The sequence below is a fragment of the Elgaria multicarinata genome, chromosome 10 (assembly GCF_023053635.1).
Source record: "Elgaria multicarinata webbii isolate HBS135686 ecotype San Diego chromosome 10, rElgMul1.1.pri, whole genome shotgun sequence".
Taxonomy (NCBI): Eukaryota; Metazoa; Chordata; class Lepidosauria; order Squamata; family Anguidae; genus Elgaria; species Elgaria multicarinata.
The window spans coordinates 58380602-58402660 of record NC_086180.1 but is presented as its reverse complement, the minus strand read 5'-3'; the positions used below and the strand labels follow the sequence as shown (position 1 = coordinate 58402660).

At 39.4% G+C, this 22059-nt stretch overlaps 2 protein-coding genes across 4 annotated transcripts in view; both read right to left on the bottom strand.

Moving 5' to 3' along the window:
- EXOC1 (exocyst complex component 1) overlaps positions 1–5855 on the bottom strand; it is a 33607-nt gene extending 27752 nt beyond the window's left edge. For 2 of the 3 annotated variants that reach the window (XM_063136327.1, XM_063136329.1), the window contains exons 1-5: positions 5784–5855; positions 3713–3846; positions 3099–3229; positions 2339–2498; positions 363–383 (exon numbers count right to left, since the gene is read on the bottom strand). In XM_063136327.1, coding sequence (XP_062992397.1) covers positions 363–383; positions 2339–2498; positions 3099–3229; positions 3713–3836 — 436 coding nt within the window. In that variant the 5' untranslated portion in view covers positions 3837–3846; positions 5784–5855. The remainder of the gene's footprint in view (positions 1–362; positions 384–2338; positions 2499–3098; positions 3230–3712; positions 3847–5783) is intronic. The other variant, XM_063136328.1, reaches the window with a different exon arrangement.
- A 6262-nt stretch (positions 5856–12117) lies between these two features.
- EXOC1L (exocyst complex component 1 like) lies at positions 12118–20654 on the bottom strand. Its single transcript, XM_063136123.1, has 3 exons — positions 20534–20654; positions 14375–14505; positions 12118–12421 (listed from the first exon to the last, which is right to left on the bottom strand). The coding sequence occupies exons 1-3, from the start codon at positions 20652–20654 to the stop codon at positions 12155–12157; spliced, it is 519 nt and encodes a 172-aa protein (XP_062992193.1). The 3' UTR covers positions 12118–12154.
- Between the last annotated feature and the right edge of the window lie 1405 nt (positions 20655–22059).

Genomic DNA, 22059 nt, shown 5'->3' with positions numbered 1-22059 from the left:
ATCAAGTCAACAAGGATTGTACTTCAAAAGGCAGATTTTGACAAATTCAGGTGTGGAGTGACATCAGGTATTCATTTTTGCTTTCACCATAGCTATCTATGAACTGAGACGGTCCAACTTGCAGCTATCTATGAACTGAATTAGTCCAACTTCCATCATTAAGGCTTGAAAGAGTTATGGATTTTAAAAAATAATAATATTAATAATAATAATATTTTCACCTGCATTTTCAGTACATTCCGAAATGACCTGAGGAATGTGATTCGCTTAACAAAACTGTTTACAGACAATCTTAACAAAGCAAAAAGCAACTGAATTAGTCACACAGAAGAAGAAAAACACAAGGAAAAGGTGTTACGCACCTTCAGTGACTTTAGGTAGTTCTGGAGAATTAAAAGTATGAGAAAAGCAGAGGAAAGGAAGCAAAGAATATTAGCCAAGCAGTGAATGAACACAGACCTTTTTTTAAAAAATGGCAATAAGTTGTCATAGTTTCACAGATTTGAAAAATTATGAGAACTTTTAAGTAGACTACAAAGCAGATTTCATCAAACTTATGCAACATCTGGATTACCGCATGATTTACTGTTACGTTTAAAAACACACCCACGTGCAAGTTTAGCAATTAATATTAGCTGCAGTCACCTTAAAATCATACATAAACTTGTATAAACTTGTATTCAGTTGTTACTCCAGGAATAAACAGGCCAGACCTGCCAAGCAGTACATGTTACAAAGCTGATCTGATAAGTTGTTACTAAAGCTGAATTTAAAATGTGTCAAAAGCCACCCAGAACTACCGAATTTCCTAAGCAAACCATATCAAACACCTTTATCCTAAGGCTTACAACTTGCATTGATTTCAATGGAACTTCCAAGAAAGTGGAGCATGGCTTAATTCCATATGATAGCAAAGCATTTGGATCCTATTCTGTAACATTTACATTGGCTGCCTGATATATTTCTGGGCCCAATTTAAGAAGCTGGTTTCAGCCTTTGAAGCACTGAATGGTTTAAGTGACGTTATGTGAAGGACCACCTACACTTGTATGAGTGTGCTCGAGCATTAACATCAGCATCAAAAGCATAACTCTCTGATCCACTGGTAAGAGCCATTAGGCTGGCAGGTACTAGAGATAGGGCTTTCTCAGTAGTGGTTTCACACCTTTGGAACTTCCTGCCCAAGGAGATCTGTATGGCCTCATCACTTCTGGCTTTAAAAAAATTAATCCTGAAGACACATTTATTCTAGTCTGCATTTGCTGCTTAAAAGTCATTAACTGCTGCTGCCTGCTGTGCGTGTGCTAAATTGAAATTTGTATATTCAGGTTTTTATAACATTATAAGCTGACTTGTAAGGGCAGTGTTGTCTGAAAGGTGGGTTTAAAATATTTTAAAGAAAAAAAGAAATAATTCCCCAGTCCTATATACATGAGACACAATCCAATAAAACTGCTCACATGTGCAAGTGGGACATCTCTGCAGCCAGATACGGACGGGAAAAATTCATATGTTCCCACTGAGGTCTAACTGGCACAACTCTACACAGAGTTGCCACAAAAGACTGCTTGGAAGCTACAAATAGTTCAGTTCTGCTGCTTAGTTATTTCCAAGCTGGGAATCAGAGAACATTGGGAAGGCCGATAACTAAGTGGTAAAGCACATGCTTTGCATGCAAAAGGCCCCAGTTTCAGTCCCTTGTATATCCAGGTAGGGCTCGGAAAGACTGCCTGAAAAGTCCTGGAGATCCAGTGCCAGTCAATGTAGATCAGGAGTGGGCAGACCTGGGGCTTGTGCAATCTTCTTTGTTATTTTTACGAGACCCCATGGTCCGCTAATGAGAGCGAGGGGTAGGGCACAGTAGAATCAATTTCCTATTACACCCTATGAACCATGCACTGTATATTCAAATACAAACCTACATCTGCATTACAACAGATCAGGGATTCTAACACAAAGAATCAAAGTGGCCACTAGACTGGGGGATAAGCAGTTAAAAATTATTAAGTACATTAAAAATATGAAAGGAGTGGCGCTCACCTTTAACATCCACTTTAATGGAAATATGGATTACGATTTTTAAAAATAACATACATACAATATCAGGTCTGGATCACAACTACCATGTGAAAGTAAGAGCCAACTGAAATCATTCTGTGCAACGAATTTAGGATCAAGGTGAAAAACACAAAAAGCCCAAAGGTGAAAAAATACATATTAATAGATGCAGGAGAGAAGGTAATAACAATTATATGAATTTTTTACTTGTTTTAATGTATGCTGATTTAATATTTAAACTATAATATAGCATTACAAAAGATAAGCCTAAAAATATTACCTTCCAGTAGCTGAGAACTAACATTTATGAAGTCAATCTTCTTTCTAATATACCGCTGATTAAGTTTCCAAAGACATGAAATGAAGATGTTCTTTTCTGCTATACTGCTAGCAACCCATTTGTACACCTTGTCAAAATGTAGATCAAACTCAGGACTTTCCTGAAAAACAGATACAAATCATAATATGTTCTTTACACAACAGATTTTTAAACACCAAATGTTATATAGGATTCTGGGCTGCTTTAATATAGTTATGGAACATGCCAGTTGCTGCACACAAAAACACAGAGGTGGCATAGGGAACCAAGGTTTAATACTTCTATAGTAAGTTAATAAAAGGCTTGTGAATTATAATTGTCTGTCTGGTTAAAATAAACTGCTTTATAAGAAACACAAACATGGCAATATTCATGCAAAAGGTTCTGAGTAATGCTTGGTTTGATTTCAAACCACAATTCTTGTTCAGTACATAGAAGAAATAGAAACTAACCCCTCAGAACTAGCCTTACACCTATCCTCCAAAGGAGGTTCTTTTCTGTAGAATTTGATATGTAGCCTGATCCTATGTGCACCTTACTCAGAAGTCTCATGGAGTTTAATAGGATGTACTCTCAAGTAAGTTCTCATAGGATGGCAATCCTGGTTTTCAAGGCCACTGGTCACAGATAGTCATCATGATAATATATTGAAACTAAAGACGTTTTTAGTGTCTTTGTAGAGTGGAGATTTGCAGTACAGATCACTATAATTACAACCTACTTTGATGGCATCCTTGGCATCAACAACAGCAAGATCACGAAGCACCCATGCAGTCTGTCTCTTGTAGAAATCTCCCTTATCAGATTTTTTCACCTTTACCACATTCACCTGTACAGGCCGTTCAGTTGTCACTGTTAAGTACAACACATAGTTAATCTCCACAAGACAATCATCAATTCTAAAACGGATATCCCTCCCCTGTTTAATTTATATGAAAATGTAAAGCTAAAATAAAAATGTAGCTTTCATTCAAAATGGCTCATGCTGTATATGCCAAAGAGAGTAGAACCATCATTACAATTATCTTAAATAAGGTGCTCCCCAAGGTCTTTTCATGTTGTCTTTATTTTGGGCAGTCAAGAGAAAAGGTAACAAACTATGAAAGCAACACTGATGTGTGGACTACCAAATCACATCATTTTTCCTATCAAAGCAGGATTATTTTTAATGTAGTGCCGCTAATGTAAATAACATTTAATCAACTACACTGTATAGGGAAAGTTGCACAAAATTATGGTAAAGAAAGCATAAATCTACATTCAATTAAGCTTAGTGCACATCATTGACAGAAGAGCTAGAGAAAATGTTTACTTATGCTTCAAAAACATGCTTACCTGTGGCACACAAAAAACAGTTTCTCTTCTTTTTTCCTGCTTTGCAAACATTAACAATGCTTAATAAACGTTCATCATTTGGAGTGAAAATATCCCTCTGTAAGGCATGCTTGATTGCAGTCATTTTCTCTAAGCTGTAAGATATGGGCAATACTCAAGACCACTACATTCAATTACATTTCTCAACAGGCAAATATTTTATTCTGTTTAGTTTCTTTACAAAACACCTTACTTTTTCCACAGAATAAGCTGCAATTGGCCATTGACTAAATACAATAAAAGTGGCTTGACTTAAAAAAGCAAAGAAATAACAGGTATGTGTGCCAGATTCAGTTCTCAAGCTGCAACACATGCTATTCTGAAATGTGAAGAAAACACAATTCATTTGTATAACTGTATGGATGCTGAACACTTACAGGAATACCAGTATAGATTTTTCATATTTAACTGAAGGAGAAATTGAAAATACCAGCATGTAACAACAGAACAGTGTATTAAATATTGTGTATTGGTTAAAGCTGGACTTTGAACAGGGTTTAGATTGTGATTTGGCTGAAATCAAAGATAAACATGCAAACTTCTGTAATTAAAACTGGCATAAATTTTATAAAAGAAATAAAACAATTAAAACTATGTGTAACCATGGAGAATTTAGCCCTTGACAGCTATGATAAAAAGCCATGTTTTAACTTGGCACCGGAATGAAGCCAGTGTCAGCGCCAGTCAGGCCTCCAAGGGGAGGGTATTCTACAAGCGAGGGTGCCACCACACAGAAAGCCCCCTCCCACGTCCCACCATAAGGTTTGTCTCATGTTGGTGGGATGCAGAGGAGGGCTCCTCCAACATATCTCAAATCTCAGGCAGGCTTATATAGGGAGAGGCACTCCCTCAAGTACCGAGGTCTCAAGCCATTTAGGGATATAAATCATATCCTAGATCACTGAGAACAATCACAAATGAGTGCAATGGCTACATTCATTTTAAATGAGAAAATCTGCTGCATGCAAATAAAACCCAAAACAAACAAACAAGAGGTAGAATAAGATTAAAATCTGTTCAGGAGATTTTAAAATGTTAAGGCAGCTGACAATGATGGAGGGAGCAATCCTATGCCCCCTAGACAGCATCTGAGTTGCCATTGGATACTTCAGATTCCGAGCTCTAAGGCTGCAGACAGCGCTCCAACCTTGGAGGAGGGAATTGGCGCTCCAACACAACATACAGCATGGAAAAAAAACTGCACTGGCTGCTCTCAAAAATCAGGAACTTGACTTTTGAGGATGAGGAAAGGGGGCATGGGGGGGGCGAGGAAGTAAAGGAGACTGGAGAAGCTATCTTGAACCTCTGCCACCCCCTCTCTCTGAAATGCCAATGAAGGGCAGGAGGGTGGAGAGGTGAAGAGGTAATCTGGGGCTAACTCCCAGATAAATGGAAACAGAATTGCAGCCTGTATCACACAGGTGACAAAATGGAAACTTAAAGCATGTAAGGGGGCATCAGAGCTGTAGTATTTGTGGACCTGATAATGTTATGAAGCACATGACACCTGCTATCCTAGTGAGGATCTAAAGAACTGGAATAAGGAACAATTATAATAGGAGTGTTCTAGTAAACCCTTTAACTATCCAGACACAGAGTTTGGCTGAACTCGGATGTTCCCTTAAGGGGGCACAACCAGCACTGAATTCTTGCAGTATGATTTTACTGAAAAATAACCGATCATTTACATTTTAAAAAAAATCGATTTTCATGCCCAGTTTGTGATTTCTGTTTGAATGGGGCAGTGCCTGAGGGAAAGAGGGAGCTTCGGCTATTGGGCGGTATAAAAATGTAATAAATAAATAGGATTTTGACAGCGGCCCCTGTGTGTAACCTGATGCCTTCCTTCCAAATGTTTTGGACTACAACTCCTAGTATCTGGAAGGCACCAGGTTGGGAAATGCTGATGTACAGTGTGAGATGAAGGCGTGGCGGTAGGATGAGGCAAGCGGAAACATCGAAGGAGTCGCCACAACCACTGTCCGGGCCCCGCAGCCTGCCCCCAGGCCGAGAGCACTTTCCCTCTGCTTACCCCGCTGGCTGGGCTGGGCGGAGATCTCTTCCCGACCAAGTCCTCTAAAGACAGCAATGGTCACCGCCAGTCTCTAGCGCCCCGCCTTCTCTATCTCTACTTGCATTTCCTGCTTCTGTCACGTGACAGAAGCGGAAGTACATAAAGACTAACTTTTAACATTTGATACGATGCGCGCACACCATAGAGACTTGGGGACGGGGAAAACACGTAGAGATAGAAAAGTATAGAGTGACACACAGACGAACTTCCGAGTTCATTTTCAATGACTTCTCTCTCTCTCTCTCGTTGCACTTTTAAATTTTAAAAACTAAAAACACCCTCACGCAAACCAAACATTTCCGACACGAAACAAGGCCTGACTTTAAAAGGGCATGAAAAGTCTTTTCTGCGACCTTTGCTTGTAGTTGGACACGCTAGTTCTCAATCACTACAACGACAAAGGTCTAGGGTCCCCCATTGATTTCAACAGGCGGCTCTCATGGCCCGAGAGGGAGGTTTTAAAATGGCGTCCAATGCAGGCCTAAACATTCTCTACTCAGTGGCGTCTGCCAGAGAGCGAGAGCGAGAGCGAGAGATTTATCAGGGGGCGGAGAATCGGAGAAGGGGGCAGGAGAGTTGGTTTGGGAAACGGGGAGAAGAAAGTGATGCTCGTAGCGTTGTCTTTTCTTTGCTCTCCCCAGCAAAGGGCAGTAGAGAAATCAATTGGGGTAGAAGACTTGGTCCAAGACTTGGTTGTTGGATTCTATTTCCATCAATCCAAGCCAGCGTAGCCGATACTGAGGAATGATGGGAGTTGCAGTCCAACAACATGGGCCACAAGTTAATGGTATACGCGAGAACGCCCCTGGTGGGGAAAGAAGAAAAATCTTGTTTTAGCTTGAAGGTAACAATTAAACAAGAATCATAGTTTTCTATGATTATCCTTTTGTCTTGTATAAGTCCAGAAGTGGGTTAGCAGAGTTTAAAATAATTTTGATTTTATGTCACAGAAAAGGCTGTCCTTGCTGCATCTTGCTATGCAAATCCAGAAAAGTGAGGCGATAAAGAGGACAGGACTATAAGGTGCCCAATGGGGCTCAGTTTAGGAACAGTAAAACCTGTGAAATCACAACCATGAAATCAAAAAGGGTCCCTCGTGATGTCATATGATTTTTAAAGAGGATACTCATAAAACCACCATCCAGACAGGGCACATCTGCTTCCATGGACTGAACCAGAAAAATCAGGGATCTGCCACTCATGGCCACAGCACAAAAACATGGATCCGAAACAGGAATTTTCTTGATTTCATATGGTTTTTACAGGGAAGAAAATAAAACAATGCTCTATGAAATCAAAAGGGGTCCTCATGATTTCATAATATTTTTAAAGAGGACACCCACAAAACCACCATCCAATCACAGAGTACAGCTGCCTCCACCGACTGTCCTAGGCCAGATCTACACTATTGCTTTAAAGCACTTTATAACAGTTTTATAGCGCTTTAAAGCAGTTAAAGCGCTTTATAACTGTTATAAAGCGCTTTAAAGCAGTACTGTAGATGCGGCCCTAGAAAAATCACAGATCCATCACTTTTGAGCATCACAACAGTGCAAAAACATGGCTCCAAGGCCATGAATTGTACGGAGGAAATCCCCCCCAAAAAACGCCAGCATTATCACAGAGCACATCTGCCTCCACAGACTGCCACTCATGGCTGCCTTCATGGCACAAAAAAATGTGGATTCGAGGCAAGAATCCCGAGTGATCTTCAAGATTTTTACAACAAAAATACCCCCAAACACCATGAAATCAAAGAGCAGAGAAACAAAATAACATAACTTTTAGTAAGGGGTGTTGGCAATATCTGCAATGGATTCAAATTAGTTCCCTGTCTCAGATCCATGTTTTTGTGCCATGACCATGCCTCCGAGTGGCACATCCCAGATTTTTCTTGTACAGTGGAGGCAAATAAGCTTTGTGATTGGACTGTGGTTTGGGATATTTTCCACGTAAAAATCATGAGGATACCTGCCTTGGATCTACGTTTTTGTGCTGTGGAGACACCCATGAGTGGTGAATCCCTGAACCAGATTCAGTCTGTGGGGACAGATGCGCTCTTGAATATCATGGTTTTCAGGGGTATTTTTCTTGAAAAAATCACAAAGATACCTTCCTCAGATCCATGTTTTTGCAGGTTGTATGTGTGCCTCTTCTGATCCACTGCCTTATGGGAGGGCCAGCCTTGCAATGACTGATCTAAGAGCACCCCCAGACTATAAACTTGCTTCTTTAGGGAGAATGTAGCCCCCTCTAGTACAAGTTGAATGCCACTTAACTGGAGAGATGAATCACCCACAAGTATCTTCATCTTGTTTGCATTGGCTTTCACTCAGTCCATTATCCTGCCCAAGCACTGGTTCAGAACATCAACTGCCTCGTCTGTATTAGATAAAATGGAGATGTAGTGCTGGGTATCATCCAAATAGTGGTGACACCTCAGCCCACATCCCAAGATAACCTCCCGATATTTTCATGTGGATGTTGAAAACCACGGGGGATAAAATAGAGCTCTGAGGAACCCCTTAGCACAATTGCCATGGGACAGAGAAATAACAGTCCAGCACCACTTCTGGAATCAGCCATCTAAGTAGGAGCAGAATCACTACAATACAGTGCACCACATCACAATTCAGACAGCCTGCCCATGGATACTGTGGTCAGTGATATTGAAAGACACAGAGTTCCACAAGAACTAACAGAGTCATACTTCCCCATTTGCTAGAGGAGTGCGACCCCCATAGAATGACCAGGGCAGTTTCTGTTCCAAATCAAGGCCTGAAATTGGATTGAAATGGATTCAAATTGGTCCAAGCAGCATTAGGCCATTTTCCAAAGGATTGAATCAGGGTCCAAATTGATTCTTGTGAATGATGTACACCTCTAGAAATAAATTAAGGATTGAGCTATTGTTCTCTGAAAATGCAAAGGAGGCATTACACAGTTCTTTCACAAAAGTGTTCAGAAGTGCATATATTGTATCCATTTTTCACAGCACTGGTATTTAACGTATACACTTTATTACCTTGTTATTCCTGTTACATATACAATAAGAGCCAAGCAAGAGCAAAAACAGTTGAATGTAACAAATTTAGGGTTACATAATCAATTTTAAGCATAAAACAAAAAAGTCTGTCAAAAGTATCAATTACTTGTATATTTCTTAAGAAAGAATGGCACAGAGTATTTACAGCTGGCTGGTTAATTTATATTGTTTAAGTATTAAGAGGTCTTAAAAAGGCTTAGAATGCAATCCTGCTCATGTTTACTTACACACACACCAGCATTACCCAGCCAGTCATGCCGTTTGGAGAAAGGTGGGAGTTGTATGACTTTTTCTGTCTAGACATGCAAATGATTGCACTCTAAAAGTCTATTAACTTGCAGCAATCAGTATTTCCTCATGCCTCCTAAATATGACATTGATAGTTATGAGGGACTGCCTCAGGTTGTGAGTCTTAGATAAGTTCTTTGTATTTTTCAGATGGCAATTTAGCCGTACATTTCTTTTAAAAATCGTTCTCTGCTTCCTATCCAGTCTTGACAACATCTATACATCCCGGACTCTGTTTTCAGGAAAAACAAATAGTCCTGTGATATCGTAAAGACCAGCAAATATATTATAGCTAGGGTCCATGTGAAAAGATGCTGGAAATGGACATTCACTTGAATATACATAAATATTCACACAAGCACATGAACAGCATGTAAAGGCTCAAATATGCTTCAAGAGTTGTGGGGAAATGTCTTAATTTTGAATCAGATCAATACATAATACTGACAAAAAAATCTTCAGTTTAGCTGTGTTGAATGCATAGTACATTGTTCACCAAATCATTGTACAGCTCATAATTAGGGTAATGTAATTTTATAAGAAGTTTTGAGTTCAAGGGTGTCGCTATGTGAGTGATTTATTGCATGCTTGTGATTGATCATCCACAGACATTTGCAGGTCCTTTACACGATGTTGTCAACCTCCAGGACATCTCCTGCACATTTCCTCCTTTATCTTCCTTTCAAAAAGTCAGAGTTAAGCTAGTAATACAAGTTAATGGTGCCATATCGGCAGTGAGTAATGCCGGGGCAGTACTACGAACTTGCCCAGGGACTTTTCTCGATTCAAACCACTTATCTGCCATGTAAATGTTTGAGCACATTTCTCAATTGCAGGCCAATTGGACAGAGAAGATGGTAAAATGCATTCCTGCAATGAACAGAGATAGATCTGATCCCCTACCCCACCAAGCTCAGAATCAACGTCCTCTGTTGATTCAGAGATGCCCTCCCTCAATTCAAACCATATGTCTGCTGTGCAAAGAAGCCCCTTCTAAACCTGCAAAGAAACTGAAAGAAGAAAGCCCTGGTGAGGTAGCAGGTTTTGTTTTGTTTTTTTGTTTAATGTAGAAACACCTCAAGACTGGTCAGCCCACCTCATGACTACTTGTAGTCCTAACTGAATGGAACCATTATCTGCACACACTGTTCAGTCTTCATAATTTGTTTGTTTGTTTGTTATAGTCCAAGCATGCACAGCCTGTGATCTGCAATGATGAACACAGTTAACCAGCCATGCTTTGGGACTGCCAGATGGAAGACAAACCCATTGTTTGTGGTCCTGGACAGCCAACAAAAGCAGGTTTATCTTTGCTGAGCCATTATCTGCAGATGGTGGGTTATATTCAGCTCGGTAGGTCACAGGTTGTTCAAGCCTGCAATAATCAGTCCCCAGACTAGGAGTGTGCATATGCATTGCACTCTAGGCCACTGTTTCTCAGACTGTGCATTGGAACCCACTAGTGGGTCTCAGCCATATGCCATGTGGGCCTCAGTGCTGCAGAATGCCCAGTGCCTCTTTGCATGTGGTTGGTTAGAGAATAAAGCTAATCCTTTTAACAACAACAACTATTACTGGGAATAAAGAGGAACAAGATAAAAGAAGGATGCTGTTATAGGAGGAAATGAATAAGAAGACTTTGAGAGGCATGTGGGGGAAGGAGAAAAACAAAACAAAATAATCAGTTTTCTCTACTTAAGAGCAGAGATTTGGGGGTTGGTAGGGTGCGTTTTGAATTCTGAGAGTGACATGGGCAGCATCATATAATAACCGCCATGAAGGGGGCCTAGCCCATCACAAAACACTGTTTTCCCAGAAGGCAAACTGGTGAGACTAATAGAAAAGTAACTAGCTGAAGGACCTAAGTATGAGACAAGAGGTGTTGTCTGAGCTCCAAAATACAAAAACTACTCTTTTGATTTTGTACCCAAAATAAAGATTTTGTGCCCAAATAAAGGGCAGTACTTTGCTTTTCAGCATATCAATCTCCCAGTTAAAAATAATTAATATAATCTTAATAAATAAAATTAAAATCAGGAGAGGCAGGGAAGCTGGTGAGTGCCAAGAGAGGTGTCCATGGTCACATTGGTGCCCATGAACATCATATTGGAAACCCAAACTTGAAGCCTCAAGATCAGCAAATTCTTCCTGGAAAGGGGAGGCTGAGTAATGATACATCCAGAGCCAATGTCTGTACTTAACTCAAGGAAAGCTTAATTATGGAACTCCCTGTTACGAGGAAAGAATTGTGGCAAAGAATTAATCCATTTTCAAAGAGGGATTAGATAGCAATATAAAATAATATCTGCAATTGCCAGCTGATTATGCCAAACTTCACCTCCATCTGTCACTATTTTGTGACAGGTGGGTGTCAGTCATTTTCTGTTTTCTCATGCAGGTTTTGGGGGTTGAAAGTTTGAGAATCCCTGCTTTAGGGTATTAGGAACCCCAGAGGTGGCAGAAAAGGAAAATAATCATATAAATGACATAATAAAAATATGGAACAATAACTAATGTTGGGTTTGCTGTCCCTACTCCACTGGTTTTGGAGGTAGAAGCTCCACAGTAGCAAAGGGGAGGAGCTTCTTCCTCCCAAATCACCACCCCATGCCAAATTACAATTCCAAGGATTATTTCAAATAAGCCAGGACAGTTAGGTTGGTCTGAAACTAACCTACATTTTCATGTAGATGTAGGCTTAAAGTGCAATCCTTTACATGTCTACTCAGAAATAAGCCCCATTTAGTATAATGGGGCTTACTCCTAGGCAACTGAAAGGATTGCAGCCTAAATATGCATTTCATGATGCTGAATGAATAGTTAATAAATCAATATTTAAACAGATAAATATGGTCAAGACTATATTTTTGAGAGAATGATTGAGTTAAAAATTGTAACTGTTATGAAAAATAGAAACCTTGACAGTACTTAATATCTATCTTTTTTAAAATTGTTAATTCTAAATTTTATCGAAATCTGGAGAAAATAATAACAGTCAGCCTGGCAGAGGGCACAGAGACAGACACAAAAGGTTGGATGCATAGAAGCATATCCTCATAAGTACAACACAGTCCCCATTGCTGGATGACCAGAGTGCCTCTTCATTGATGTAAGTGAAATCAAAGTTCACAATCTTCAAGTCCTTCTGGAGGTACATCTCATTCAACTTATTTAGTGTTCGTGCGAAGGCATATTTAGATGCACAGCTGTAAGCTTCCCAACTGTAGACTTTCTTGAAATGCATATCAAACCATGGATTATCCTAAGAAAGAAAGAAAGAAAGAATAATTAATGCTTGTATCATAGTCTCTGAAGCCTTTAGTGTACTGCACTCAAACGCATTGGAGCTTTGGCTTAATAAACTATGTATTAAACCAAAATAGTTTTTGGAAATATTTTCAAAATGCTGAGAGGTAATAATTTTTACAAATGGAGTCAGTTCTTTAAGAAGAGGATGGAATGCACTTTCTATGGGTAGCAGAATTTTTGCTGAAATAAAATGATTTGAATAGTTATAATTTGCTCCTAAAATATGTACTGCCATTAATCAGGGAAGGGTGAAAGACATAGGTAACATGTCTTTTTGTGGGAGAGCAGCTTCTCTTGCCAAAATGCTTGAGGTTTTCATATTTTTCTGAAAAATGCTAAAATCTTTTACCTCATGCCAACTGAAGCTAGTCTTTGTTTGGGAATCACCTGACCACAATTAAACTCAAAATAATGCAGGATTTATGTTAAAATTATAAGACAATTCACTCTTGCAAAAACTCAGGATACAGTCAAAGCAGGTATGCAAGAACAACTCTATGTACAATAGTTAAGGCCAGTTCACACAAATTCAGAATTGGTTCTTATATAATGAATTCTAATCATGGTACAATTGGGTATGTTACAGAGCAGTTGTCTGAATCCTGTTTTACAGTCTTATCAATTTTGATCACAAGGTTAGAATAATTATATTTATAATAGTATATCATCACATGCCGAATTGGCTATTCAAAATGTGCTAAAACTGAATTACATGGAGAGTGAGGGGAAATGTAGCACATATAAGAGGTGTCAATTTGTAGCATGTTGGGGAAAACACAGTTTGGAATATGTCACTTTTGCTGCTTCTGTTAGTGTTTTCCTGCTAGTGGGATCACACTGAGATTATCGCAATCCCCATCTAACTGATTCAGCATACCTGAAACTCAAAAAACAAACAAACAACAACCCCCACCTCCGTATGAAAGCACCCTTAAATTCCAGAAATCTAAGGATGAACACAACACAATATTCTTAATAGCTGTAACAGTGAGTTCTTCACCCACAGAGCAACCTGGTTTCTCAGAAGCTACATCAGGAGGTGGCTCTGATTTCGGTAGGGCAGAGATTGGATTCTGGGTTTTAGTTACAACCAGCCAGAAGTCTAAATGAGCTATCCAATGTGCTGGACTCGTTTTGGGGATAGGGTTCAGCACCTTGGATAGATCCTTTGGCCTTCTGGCTGGTTGTAACTAAAACCCAGGATGGAATCTCTGCCCCATCGAAATCTGAGCCACCAGCCTTGCCTGAATTACATGTCTTCCATTTAACTTTGTTGACTTATATATTAATTCATATATTGTTTATTTGTGCATTTTAAATTGATATTTAATAGTATTATGTATGTGTGTGTGTTTAGAAACTACCCTTGTAAATGAGCCCACAAAAGTTACTGGTCTGCAGAAATGTTCAGTATCTGCTGGGGGTTGGCAACGAGAGACAAAGACCTTGATTCCTTTTGCAGCAACTTGCTGTTTTTCTATGCTGAGCACAGAGGAGAGGGCTTTCTCCTTCTGGTAGCCCACTTGGGTTTCTTTGCTGGGCAGATAGGAAGAATGGAGCATCCCTCCTCCACCAGCCTGCTCACTTGCCTGCATGGAATTCCACCATCCGCCTGCAAGTGATTCCATGTAGCCTTTGGCAACCGCCACTGCTTGAAGACAAGGCTGGTATAAACATTATGAAGTTCAAATAAACTGCATAGGGGTATTGGCAGGCACTCATCCTCTGTGCTCCATACTTACTTTGTATTGTTGGGCAAACATGGTATGGAGGTGCTGTGAAATATCAAACCTGAAATTCCATAATCCCATTTGAACATAATACCTTCTTACATTAGTCCTGCACTCCAGCTATTACGTCATAGACTGCAGGAAAAGCAAGCCTTACAATAAAATGCAGTACTTACAGCATCAGCCTCTTTTCCATCAATCATCTCCAAATCATCAAGAAACCATTTTTCAGATATTTCGTAGTTCTCATCAAGGCCTATTCTAAAGTGTTTCACCATAGATATTTGTACTTCTTCACCTTTTGTCACTGCAAGACAAAAATGTATACACATACTATATTTTCATACACATCTGGAAAAAAAATCCTGTTTTGTGATGGCAATTAAGAATTAGGCCCAACAGTGATATTTCACTGGATGATTAACCTTGCACATGCTGGTCACATACTGGGGAGATTAGCATAATTACCCTTGGCAGTACAGCTTGTTGTGAGAACCCAGCCAGGGTGGCTTGTTGCCATGGTTAACAAGCCACCAAGAACCCTTGGGCTGTTGTAGGGTTCTGAGGTGGCTTGTTAACCATGGCAACAAGCCATCCTAAGTTCACATGACAAGACAAGCCACACTCCCAATGGAATTATGCTAATCCCCCTGGCATGTGACCAGTATGCGCAGTAGAAAAATAAATCACCAGGGCTTATTTCGCCAACTGCAATCATGTGAACTGGGCCTGAAATTTGTTAAGCTTTAGCAGAATACTGTTTGGGGTTGTTCATACAAGCAGTGGGGGAAACTACACACTGAAGCTTGTTTCCCCTGTGCATGTGCCATTTGCTTACGTAGCCATGCTGCATTGACCAAATCTGACTTTGAATCCATCCCACAACCCCTACTATTATTATTGTTATTATTATTTATATATATAGCACCATCGATGTACATGGTGCTGCACAGACCACACAGTAAATAGCAAGACCCTGCCGCATAGGCTTACAATCTAATAAAGTTGTAGTAAACAATAAGGAGGGAAAGAGAATGCAAACAGGCACAGGGACAAGCCATGGGTTGTGGAGTAGGTTAGAAGCCGTCCCCACTGTGCTCTGCACCAGTTCTGTGAAATTCTTCTTTATAAATCCATTCACAAAGCAAATATAATCAAAGACAACAATATGAAGAAATCTGCTCATTCAATTGTCTTTTTCACTTCCTTATCAAATCATGTAAAGACCTTTCAGAGATTGCATGCTGTTTAAGGAATACAAGAGAATGATTTACGGGGGGGGATCTCATATTTAAATTATGGCATTCTATATTAATTTCAGTGCAGTTTAAAACAGTAAAGGAAACATAGTTTCAGCTCCACTGAATTTTCTTATGCTTCTGTATATTTACTATATTTATTTGTACAGTGATTGTGTGTGCATATTGTCAGGGAAGTGGTGTGTTATTGTTAATTAATTGTTTATCTTCTAAACTAATAATCTTTTCTTAGCCCATGGAATGCCAGGTTAATCTGCCATATTGATTTGAACCAACACAATATTAGCAATATTGTATATTGCAAGCCCATGAGTATGCTTTGTTTCTGTGGAGCTATCCAGGGTGCTGATTGCAGCTTATGGAAGGTGTCCTGTGTCCATCCCAGGAGAGTGGTGCCTGTTGTTACTGATAGATTTGAACCAGTTGTTCAAATTAATTGGAATTTATTAATAGAAGTAATTGCATGTAAACAAGCTTGATGGTTTCCTCGGTTACAGTGCATATGGTTACAAGGTTCAATGCATATTGGTTTCTGTAAATTCTCTCTTAAAAGGTTTCATTGTGGAATTCTACTGTTCCTTATCATAAATATCTATATCCCCAACACAATATTCCACATAAATCTTTCTTATCCAGTATCTGCCTATCAATCCCTTCACACCATATAATCTAACACACATATATTCATCTACTACTCTTCACATAATCATACACTTCTGTCTGCTCCTGTCAGCCAGACTGTAAGTACATTTAGACCTACTTATGTCCTGGAACTGTACGTATTTTAAACTCTTTTAAAGACATATATTCAAACCTGCATAATATAAACAACAACTTCACAAATATAATGGCATATAAGGCAGCTGAACATCACAGTCACATTTCCTTTCACTTTCACAATTAAAAGCCACATTTTCCCTGCTCTAAAAAGCTCACCCAAAGTACTGGTTAGAAACAAAAGCATTTTAACTGGCTTCGAGATTGCAGAGGAAAGGCTGTGGCTCACGCACCTCCAATGGGAGAGACTTCCAAAGAATTGGGGCTACCACAGACCTGCTTCTTGCTGAACTCAGCCTCTCATCTGCTATTGATGGTAACCATAGAAGGGATTCATTGGTGAATCCTCATACACATGGGGAAAGCTTTCCCTAAAATACTCAGGATGCCTACAGATAAATGTATCTAGCATGAAAGAGGTATAAGTAGGGATAGAGGAGAAATTTGAGATGAACAAAAATGAGTTTGGATTTCTAAGAATCTGATCTGCGGATTCCGCTGTGGACTGGTCTCCCCAGGATTGATATATATATATATATATATATATATATATATATATATATATATACATACATACACACACATACACACACAAACACACACACACACACACACACACACACACACTTTCTGGATTTTTTTTTACTTTCCCAAAGTTTATGCAAATTCATTCACAGAAAATATGAAAAATTCTGCTGAGACATATGCCATGCTGGAAAATATGTGCAGGAAAAAGTTAAATGGAATGGGGCGACAATACGCTAAATGTTATGTACTAACATAACTTATGTAAATTGCTGCAAACTTTTTTATGGAATTATTTGCGTATTTTTTTGCATAACAGGGGAAAAAAATCAGGTCTGTCTGTGAATGGATCCTGGAACGAACAACACTACATGATCTATGAAACACATGTGGGATGGATTTCACAAAATTCTGCCATCCCTAGATATAGGTCTATGATGATGATGATGATACACAGTCTGTATCATCATCATAATGAAATCCAAAGATTTCTTTTTCTTAATTAAACCTATCCAAAGGAATATTAATTTCAAATTTCTTCAATCTGAACGGTGCATTTTGAACCTTAAATGAAAAAAGTTCTTCTGGGCATTTCTACACAAGGCTTTTATTGTGTGCTCGTGATTGCTTACTCATGGTAGTTTGTGAGTCCTTTAGATGACATCTTCATCCTCCAGGGCATCTCCTGTTCTTTGCAACCATTAATGCTACTTTTTTTCATAACAAGGAAACGCTGATATTTTCTTTCTTCCTGCCATAGAAGCTGCATGGAAAAGTGCAATTCTACTATACTGCAGTGTCATCTAGTGGTTGTATAATGAAATGCAGAGAAGGGCAGAGAGAACTCCCCCACCCCTGGAAAAAGGCATGTGTAAAGAAGCAGATCTCAATCCTGCAAAGAATCCAGAAGTAGAAGCCCCAGTAAAGCTGTGGGATAAAAGCCTCATTTAGAAATGCCCTTTAACACTAAATGCCCTTCAGCATCATGAAATATGTATTTATCATTGTTATATAACACCAGTATCGAAAATCAGTTTTGGACAAACACTAGAGATGCTTCAGATGGCCATGAATGCATGGAGGAGAGTTGAGAACATGACTGCTGTACCTAATCCTGATCTCTGCACATTCATCTGATAAATGTGTACCACTTGAACATGCATAGCCTCTCTGTGTGTAATCTCTCCATGCATTTTAAAAGTTCCCTATTGCATGGAAAAACTTTATGCATATAAGCTCTACCCACATAGGCTTTGTACAACAATCAGATGAACCTGCAGAACTCATAGCAGGGATAGAGCACTGACTCCCTCCTTCCACAATTCCACAGCAGGGGGTTGGACTTGATGGCCTTATAAGCCCCTTCCAAATCTGCTATTCTATTATTCTATCTTGAGGAAGTTTTCTCTGATTTTGCAGGTGGCCACTGAAAAGACTGCAAAAGAGATGCTTGAAGGAGGCTAGTAAGAATAAAAGGAGTATTTTGGGGGGGAATGGTTGCCTGAAAAAGTTCAATATTATGTCATATTCAACAATTTGATTTTGACGGTATTATATTTTCCCTTTTGGATATCAATAGACAGTAATCAGCATATGTACTTGGAAAGCCCTATTCATCCCAGTGGAATTTATTTTCAAGTAAGTATAGTTACAACTGCCATTTTATATCATGGTTCTAAATACATTGGCCAAAACCCAAAGAGCTACTTTAGGCACATGAAAAGGTTTGGGCATGCCCAGTGGAATATTTGACTCCCCCCACCCCACTTTGAACAGCAGATCCCTATGTGACATCACAGTGTATTTGGAACTCTCTCACATTCAAAAGAGATTTACTTTTTGGCTTGATTGATTAATGTTTCAGAAACACAATCACAAATCCCTTTTGGAAACTTGCAATTTCTAAATATAAATATAATCTTCCTTTTGAAATATTTTTTGGAAGAGAAGTTTACATATTTCTTCTTTGGACTACACAATTTGTCAAGCAAATTTATTGGAATTGAGTTTCCTTTTGATAGTGTCAGGGCAAAGCCTGAGTAAACCAAACTGAGGAATGTGGATACTAAAGTGAGAGGTGTGGTTATCAAAGTGGATTCAGTGACAGAAATATTTCTGAAATAATCTAGTAACTTTCCCAACCTTAGCTTGGCTTTCAGTCATTTTGCCAAGCAGTGCAGCAAGAAATGACTGGATGAAAGTGTGAAATATATAGACAGATACCAAAGGATGTTAACTGCATTGAGCAGGGGGATGGACTTGATAGCCTTATAAGCCCCTTCCAACTCTACTATTCTATGATTCTATCTTGAGGGAGTTTTCTCTGATTTTGCAGATGGCCACTGAAAAGACTGCAAAAGAGCTGCTTGAATGAGGCTAGTAAGAATAAAAGGAGTTTTTTTGGGGAATGGACTTCCTTGAGACTACCAACAATTTCATGTAAAGTCTTTAACTACAGATAACAATGGAAGTGTTGTCCCAGAGTTATTCTGCTCTTCATTTCCTCAGTCTTTAAAAATTGCTTCCATCCATTCATCATTCAGACTGATTCTGCACTTTGAATCAAATGTGGCCTTTGAGGGTGTCCCTGCTTTATCTTTTCTAAAACTCTAGAGCCAAATGTTGCACAAATTTTCTCCACCATTCCCTTCTACACAGTTCTGTTGATTACAAAACAATATTGCTGCATCACTATTTCAGGGGGAAACCTATCCATCTTCACCTGCATTATCTGTATATCTTGCATTTGGAAAGCCTACACAATGCAAACAAAATCTCCAAACTATTTCTGGAAAATGCTCTGTCTGTACATTAGACATAGCAACAAACACAAGATATCTAGACTGTTAAAACAAAGCCATATATCTTTCTGTTGTCTCTCTCTAGAATAATATATCATCTAGCTCCATACAGGTAAATACAGCTCCCAATTATTGGAAGATCTAGGGAAACCATAAACATGTCATGTAAATTGGGTCAACTAGGAAAGAGGAGCAACTAACAATACAGGTAAGTCAATACTGAGCACATTGATTTGAAAATAAATTTAGTAGGGATTACTACTCAAACTGCAAACACAAACACATACTAGGGAGTAAGCCCTATTGAATGCCCTGGGATTTCCTTTTGAGTAACTATGTATAGGATTGTGCTGCAAAACTAGATTGCTAGTTTTTGAAAATCAAACATCTTGGGAGGACTAGCCTCTTATTCCTAAACACATTAACAATGCAATCCTACAAATGTCTACACAAACATAAGTCCTATTGAGTTCCATGGGCCTTATTCCCAGTCAACTGGGTAAAACCTGATCCCAGTCACATTTACTTTCAAGAAGGTACCATTGATTTCAGTAAATCGCACTTCCAAGGAGATGTGCTTAGGATTGCTGTCTCACTTGAAAATAAATGCTATGCCATTTATGGAAACTGCATACAATCACAGCCCAACTGTAGATCCCCTGCCTAACAATAATAACAATGACATTGACATTAGTATTGCATTTTACAATGTTCAAAACATTGTAACAAATTACTGAAATAACAACCCTTAATGTCAGTCGGTCAGTAGTATTATGTCCCTATTGCAGATAAATGGACTGGGGCTGAGAAAACAGTAGCTTGTTTAGGTCAATTAGTTAGTTTTATGGCTAAGATGAGTTTTGAATCAGGAATTCCAGGCTTCCAAGTCACACTCTTAGTCACTATACTATACCAGAATGAATACCTGGTGCCTGGACATAATTAGTCTCCCTTTAGCCCCTGCCCCACTTACCTGAGGCACAGAGGTAGAAGCGATCCTGGCCTGTACATTCAACTTCAATGAACTCATGCAAGCTTTGCCCAAGGGTTTTGAACAGCTTCTTGTTGAGGTCCTCCTTCACCAGTGATGACATTGCCTTGCCGTCGATCACAGGTGATAATGCTGTTTTGTTCCCACTCCTCTTTCTCCTTCTTGGGTCCCTCCAGGAGATAGGATTTGGTTCAGGCACACAGCAATCAGGGCACCGCACCCAGCTTCCAACTGTCCAGCTTGCTGGCCAGAGAAGCAGTAGCAGCAGCAGCCCCATTCAGCACCCAGACCAGCAGAAGAAGTTCCTCTCCTCTGACATAGTTTGCTGATGTGATAGGAGATTCTTTCCTGTGGGTCTTAGCAACCCCCTGACAATCATAGGTCAGAGGCATCTTTAATACCAAAGCAGCAAGAAAGCCCCATCCGCACTAACTCATTTTGATTCCATTACCCCAGTCAGTTAACAGCTGCCTGGAGGTATTGATTGGGATGATCTTCCATTAAGGATATTACCACTGGCGAAAGAAGAGACAGGAGCAGGAGCTACATCTCTTCACCCGCCCTCATCATGACGCTGCTGCTGATCTGAACACTTAACTTTTCCCACAAGTCTACGTGCATCACTTCAGAAGCAAAGGAAAGCCAGCCAGTTCTGGCTCCAAAACCACTACCAGTTCAGAAAGGGATTCAGCACTAAATCCAAGTCTCCACTTTCATGTCACTAGGAAAAAAAATATCCATCATCCGGGTTACATAATTGTGGAAAGCTGATCTTTCTTTGTAACCCCTTCCCTGCTAGCATTTTATTCCAATATGATACCAGTGTCGTAAATCATTTTATTTATTTATTCATGTCCTTCAGTGTCTCACAAAGCTCAACACTAATCACTTCCAGAAAAGTTTTCTAACCCATTCATGTTTTCTATGCAACCTTAATTACTTTACTTGCATTGTTTGCCACTCCCCCCCCCATTAAGCTCAACTTATTTGCTGCCTATTTTAACAGGATTGAGCCTATTTTGGGGGGGGGGAATCAAAAAGTACTAGATTGGCAAGCTATCCTGAGCTAGCCAGCTGAGTCTTGTATGCACAATTTGGATTGGAACGAGCATCTACATACACTATTGATTTTGAATAATATCTTTAATTCATCTCCTTGCTCATTAGTAGAATTGCTTTCTCTTTTCTTCCCCTCCCCCAGGAGACTGTTTGCAATACATGACCACTTAGGCCATTTTCACAAGTGATGCTTAAATCAGCTTTAAATTTCCTATGCAATATGAAGACTATATTAGTTACAATACACAATCAATTTAAACTTAAGTCTCTTCCACTTTCTGTCCTGCACACAAATGGAATCCAGGAGGTTCAAAGGCACTCTAAGGCTGCAATCCTACATGCACTTTTATTGGAGTAAGCCGCATGAAACATAGTGAGACTTATCTACGTGTAGACATCCATAGGACTGCAGTGTAAATGTGCCATCCTGAGCAGAGTTACTAGGGAGC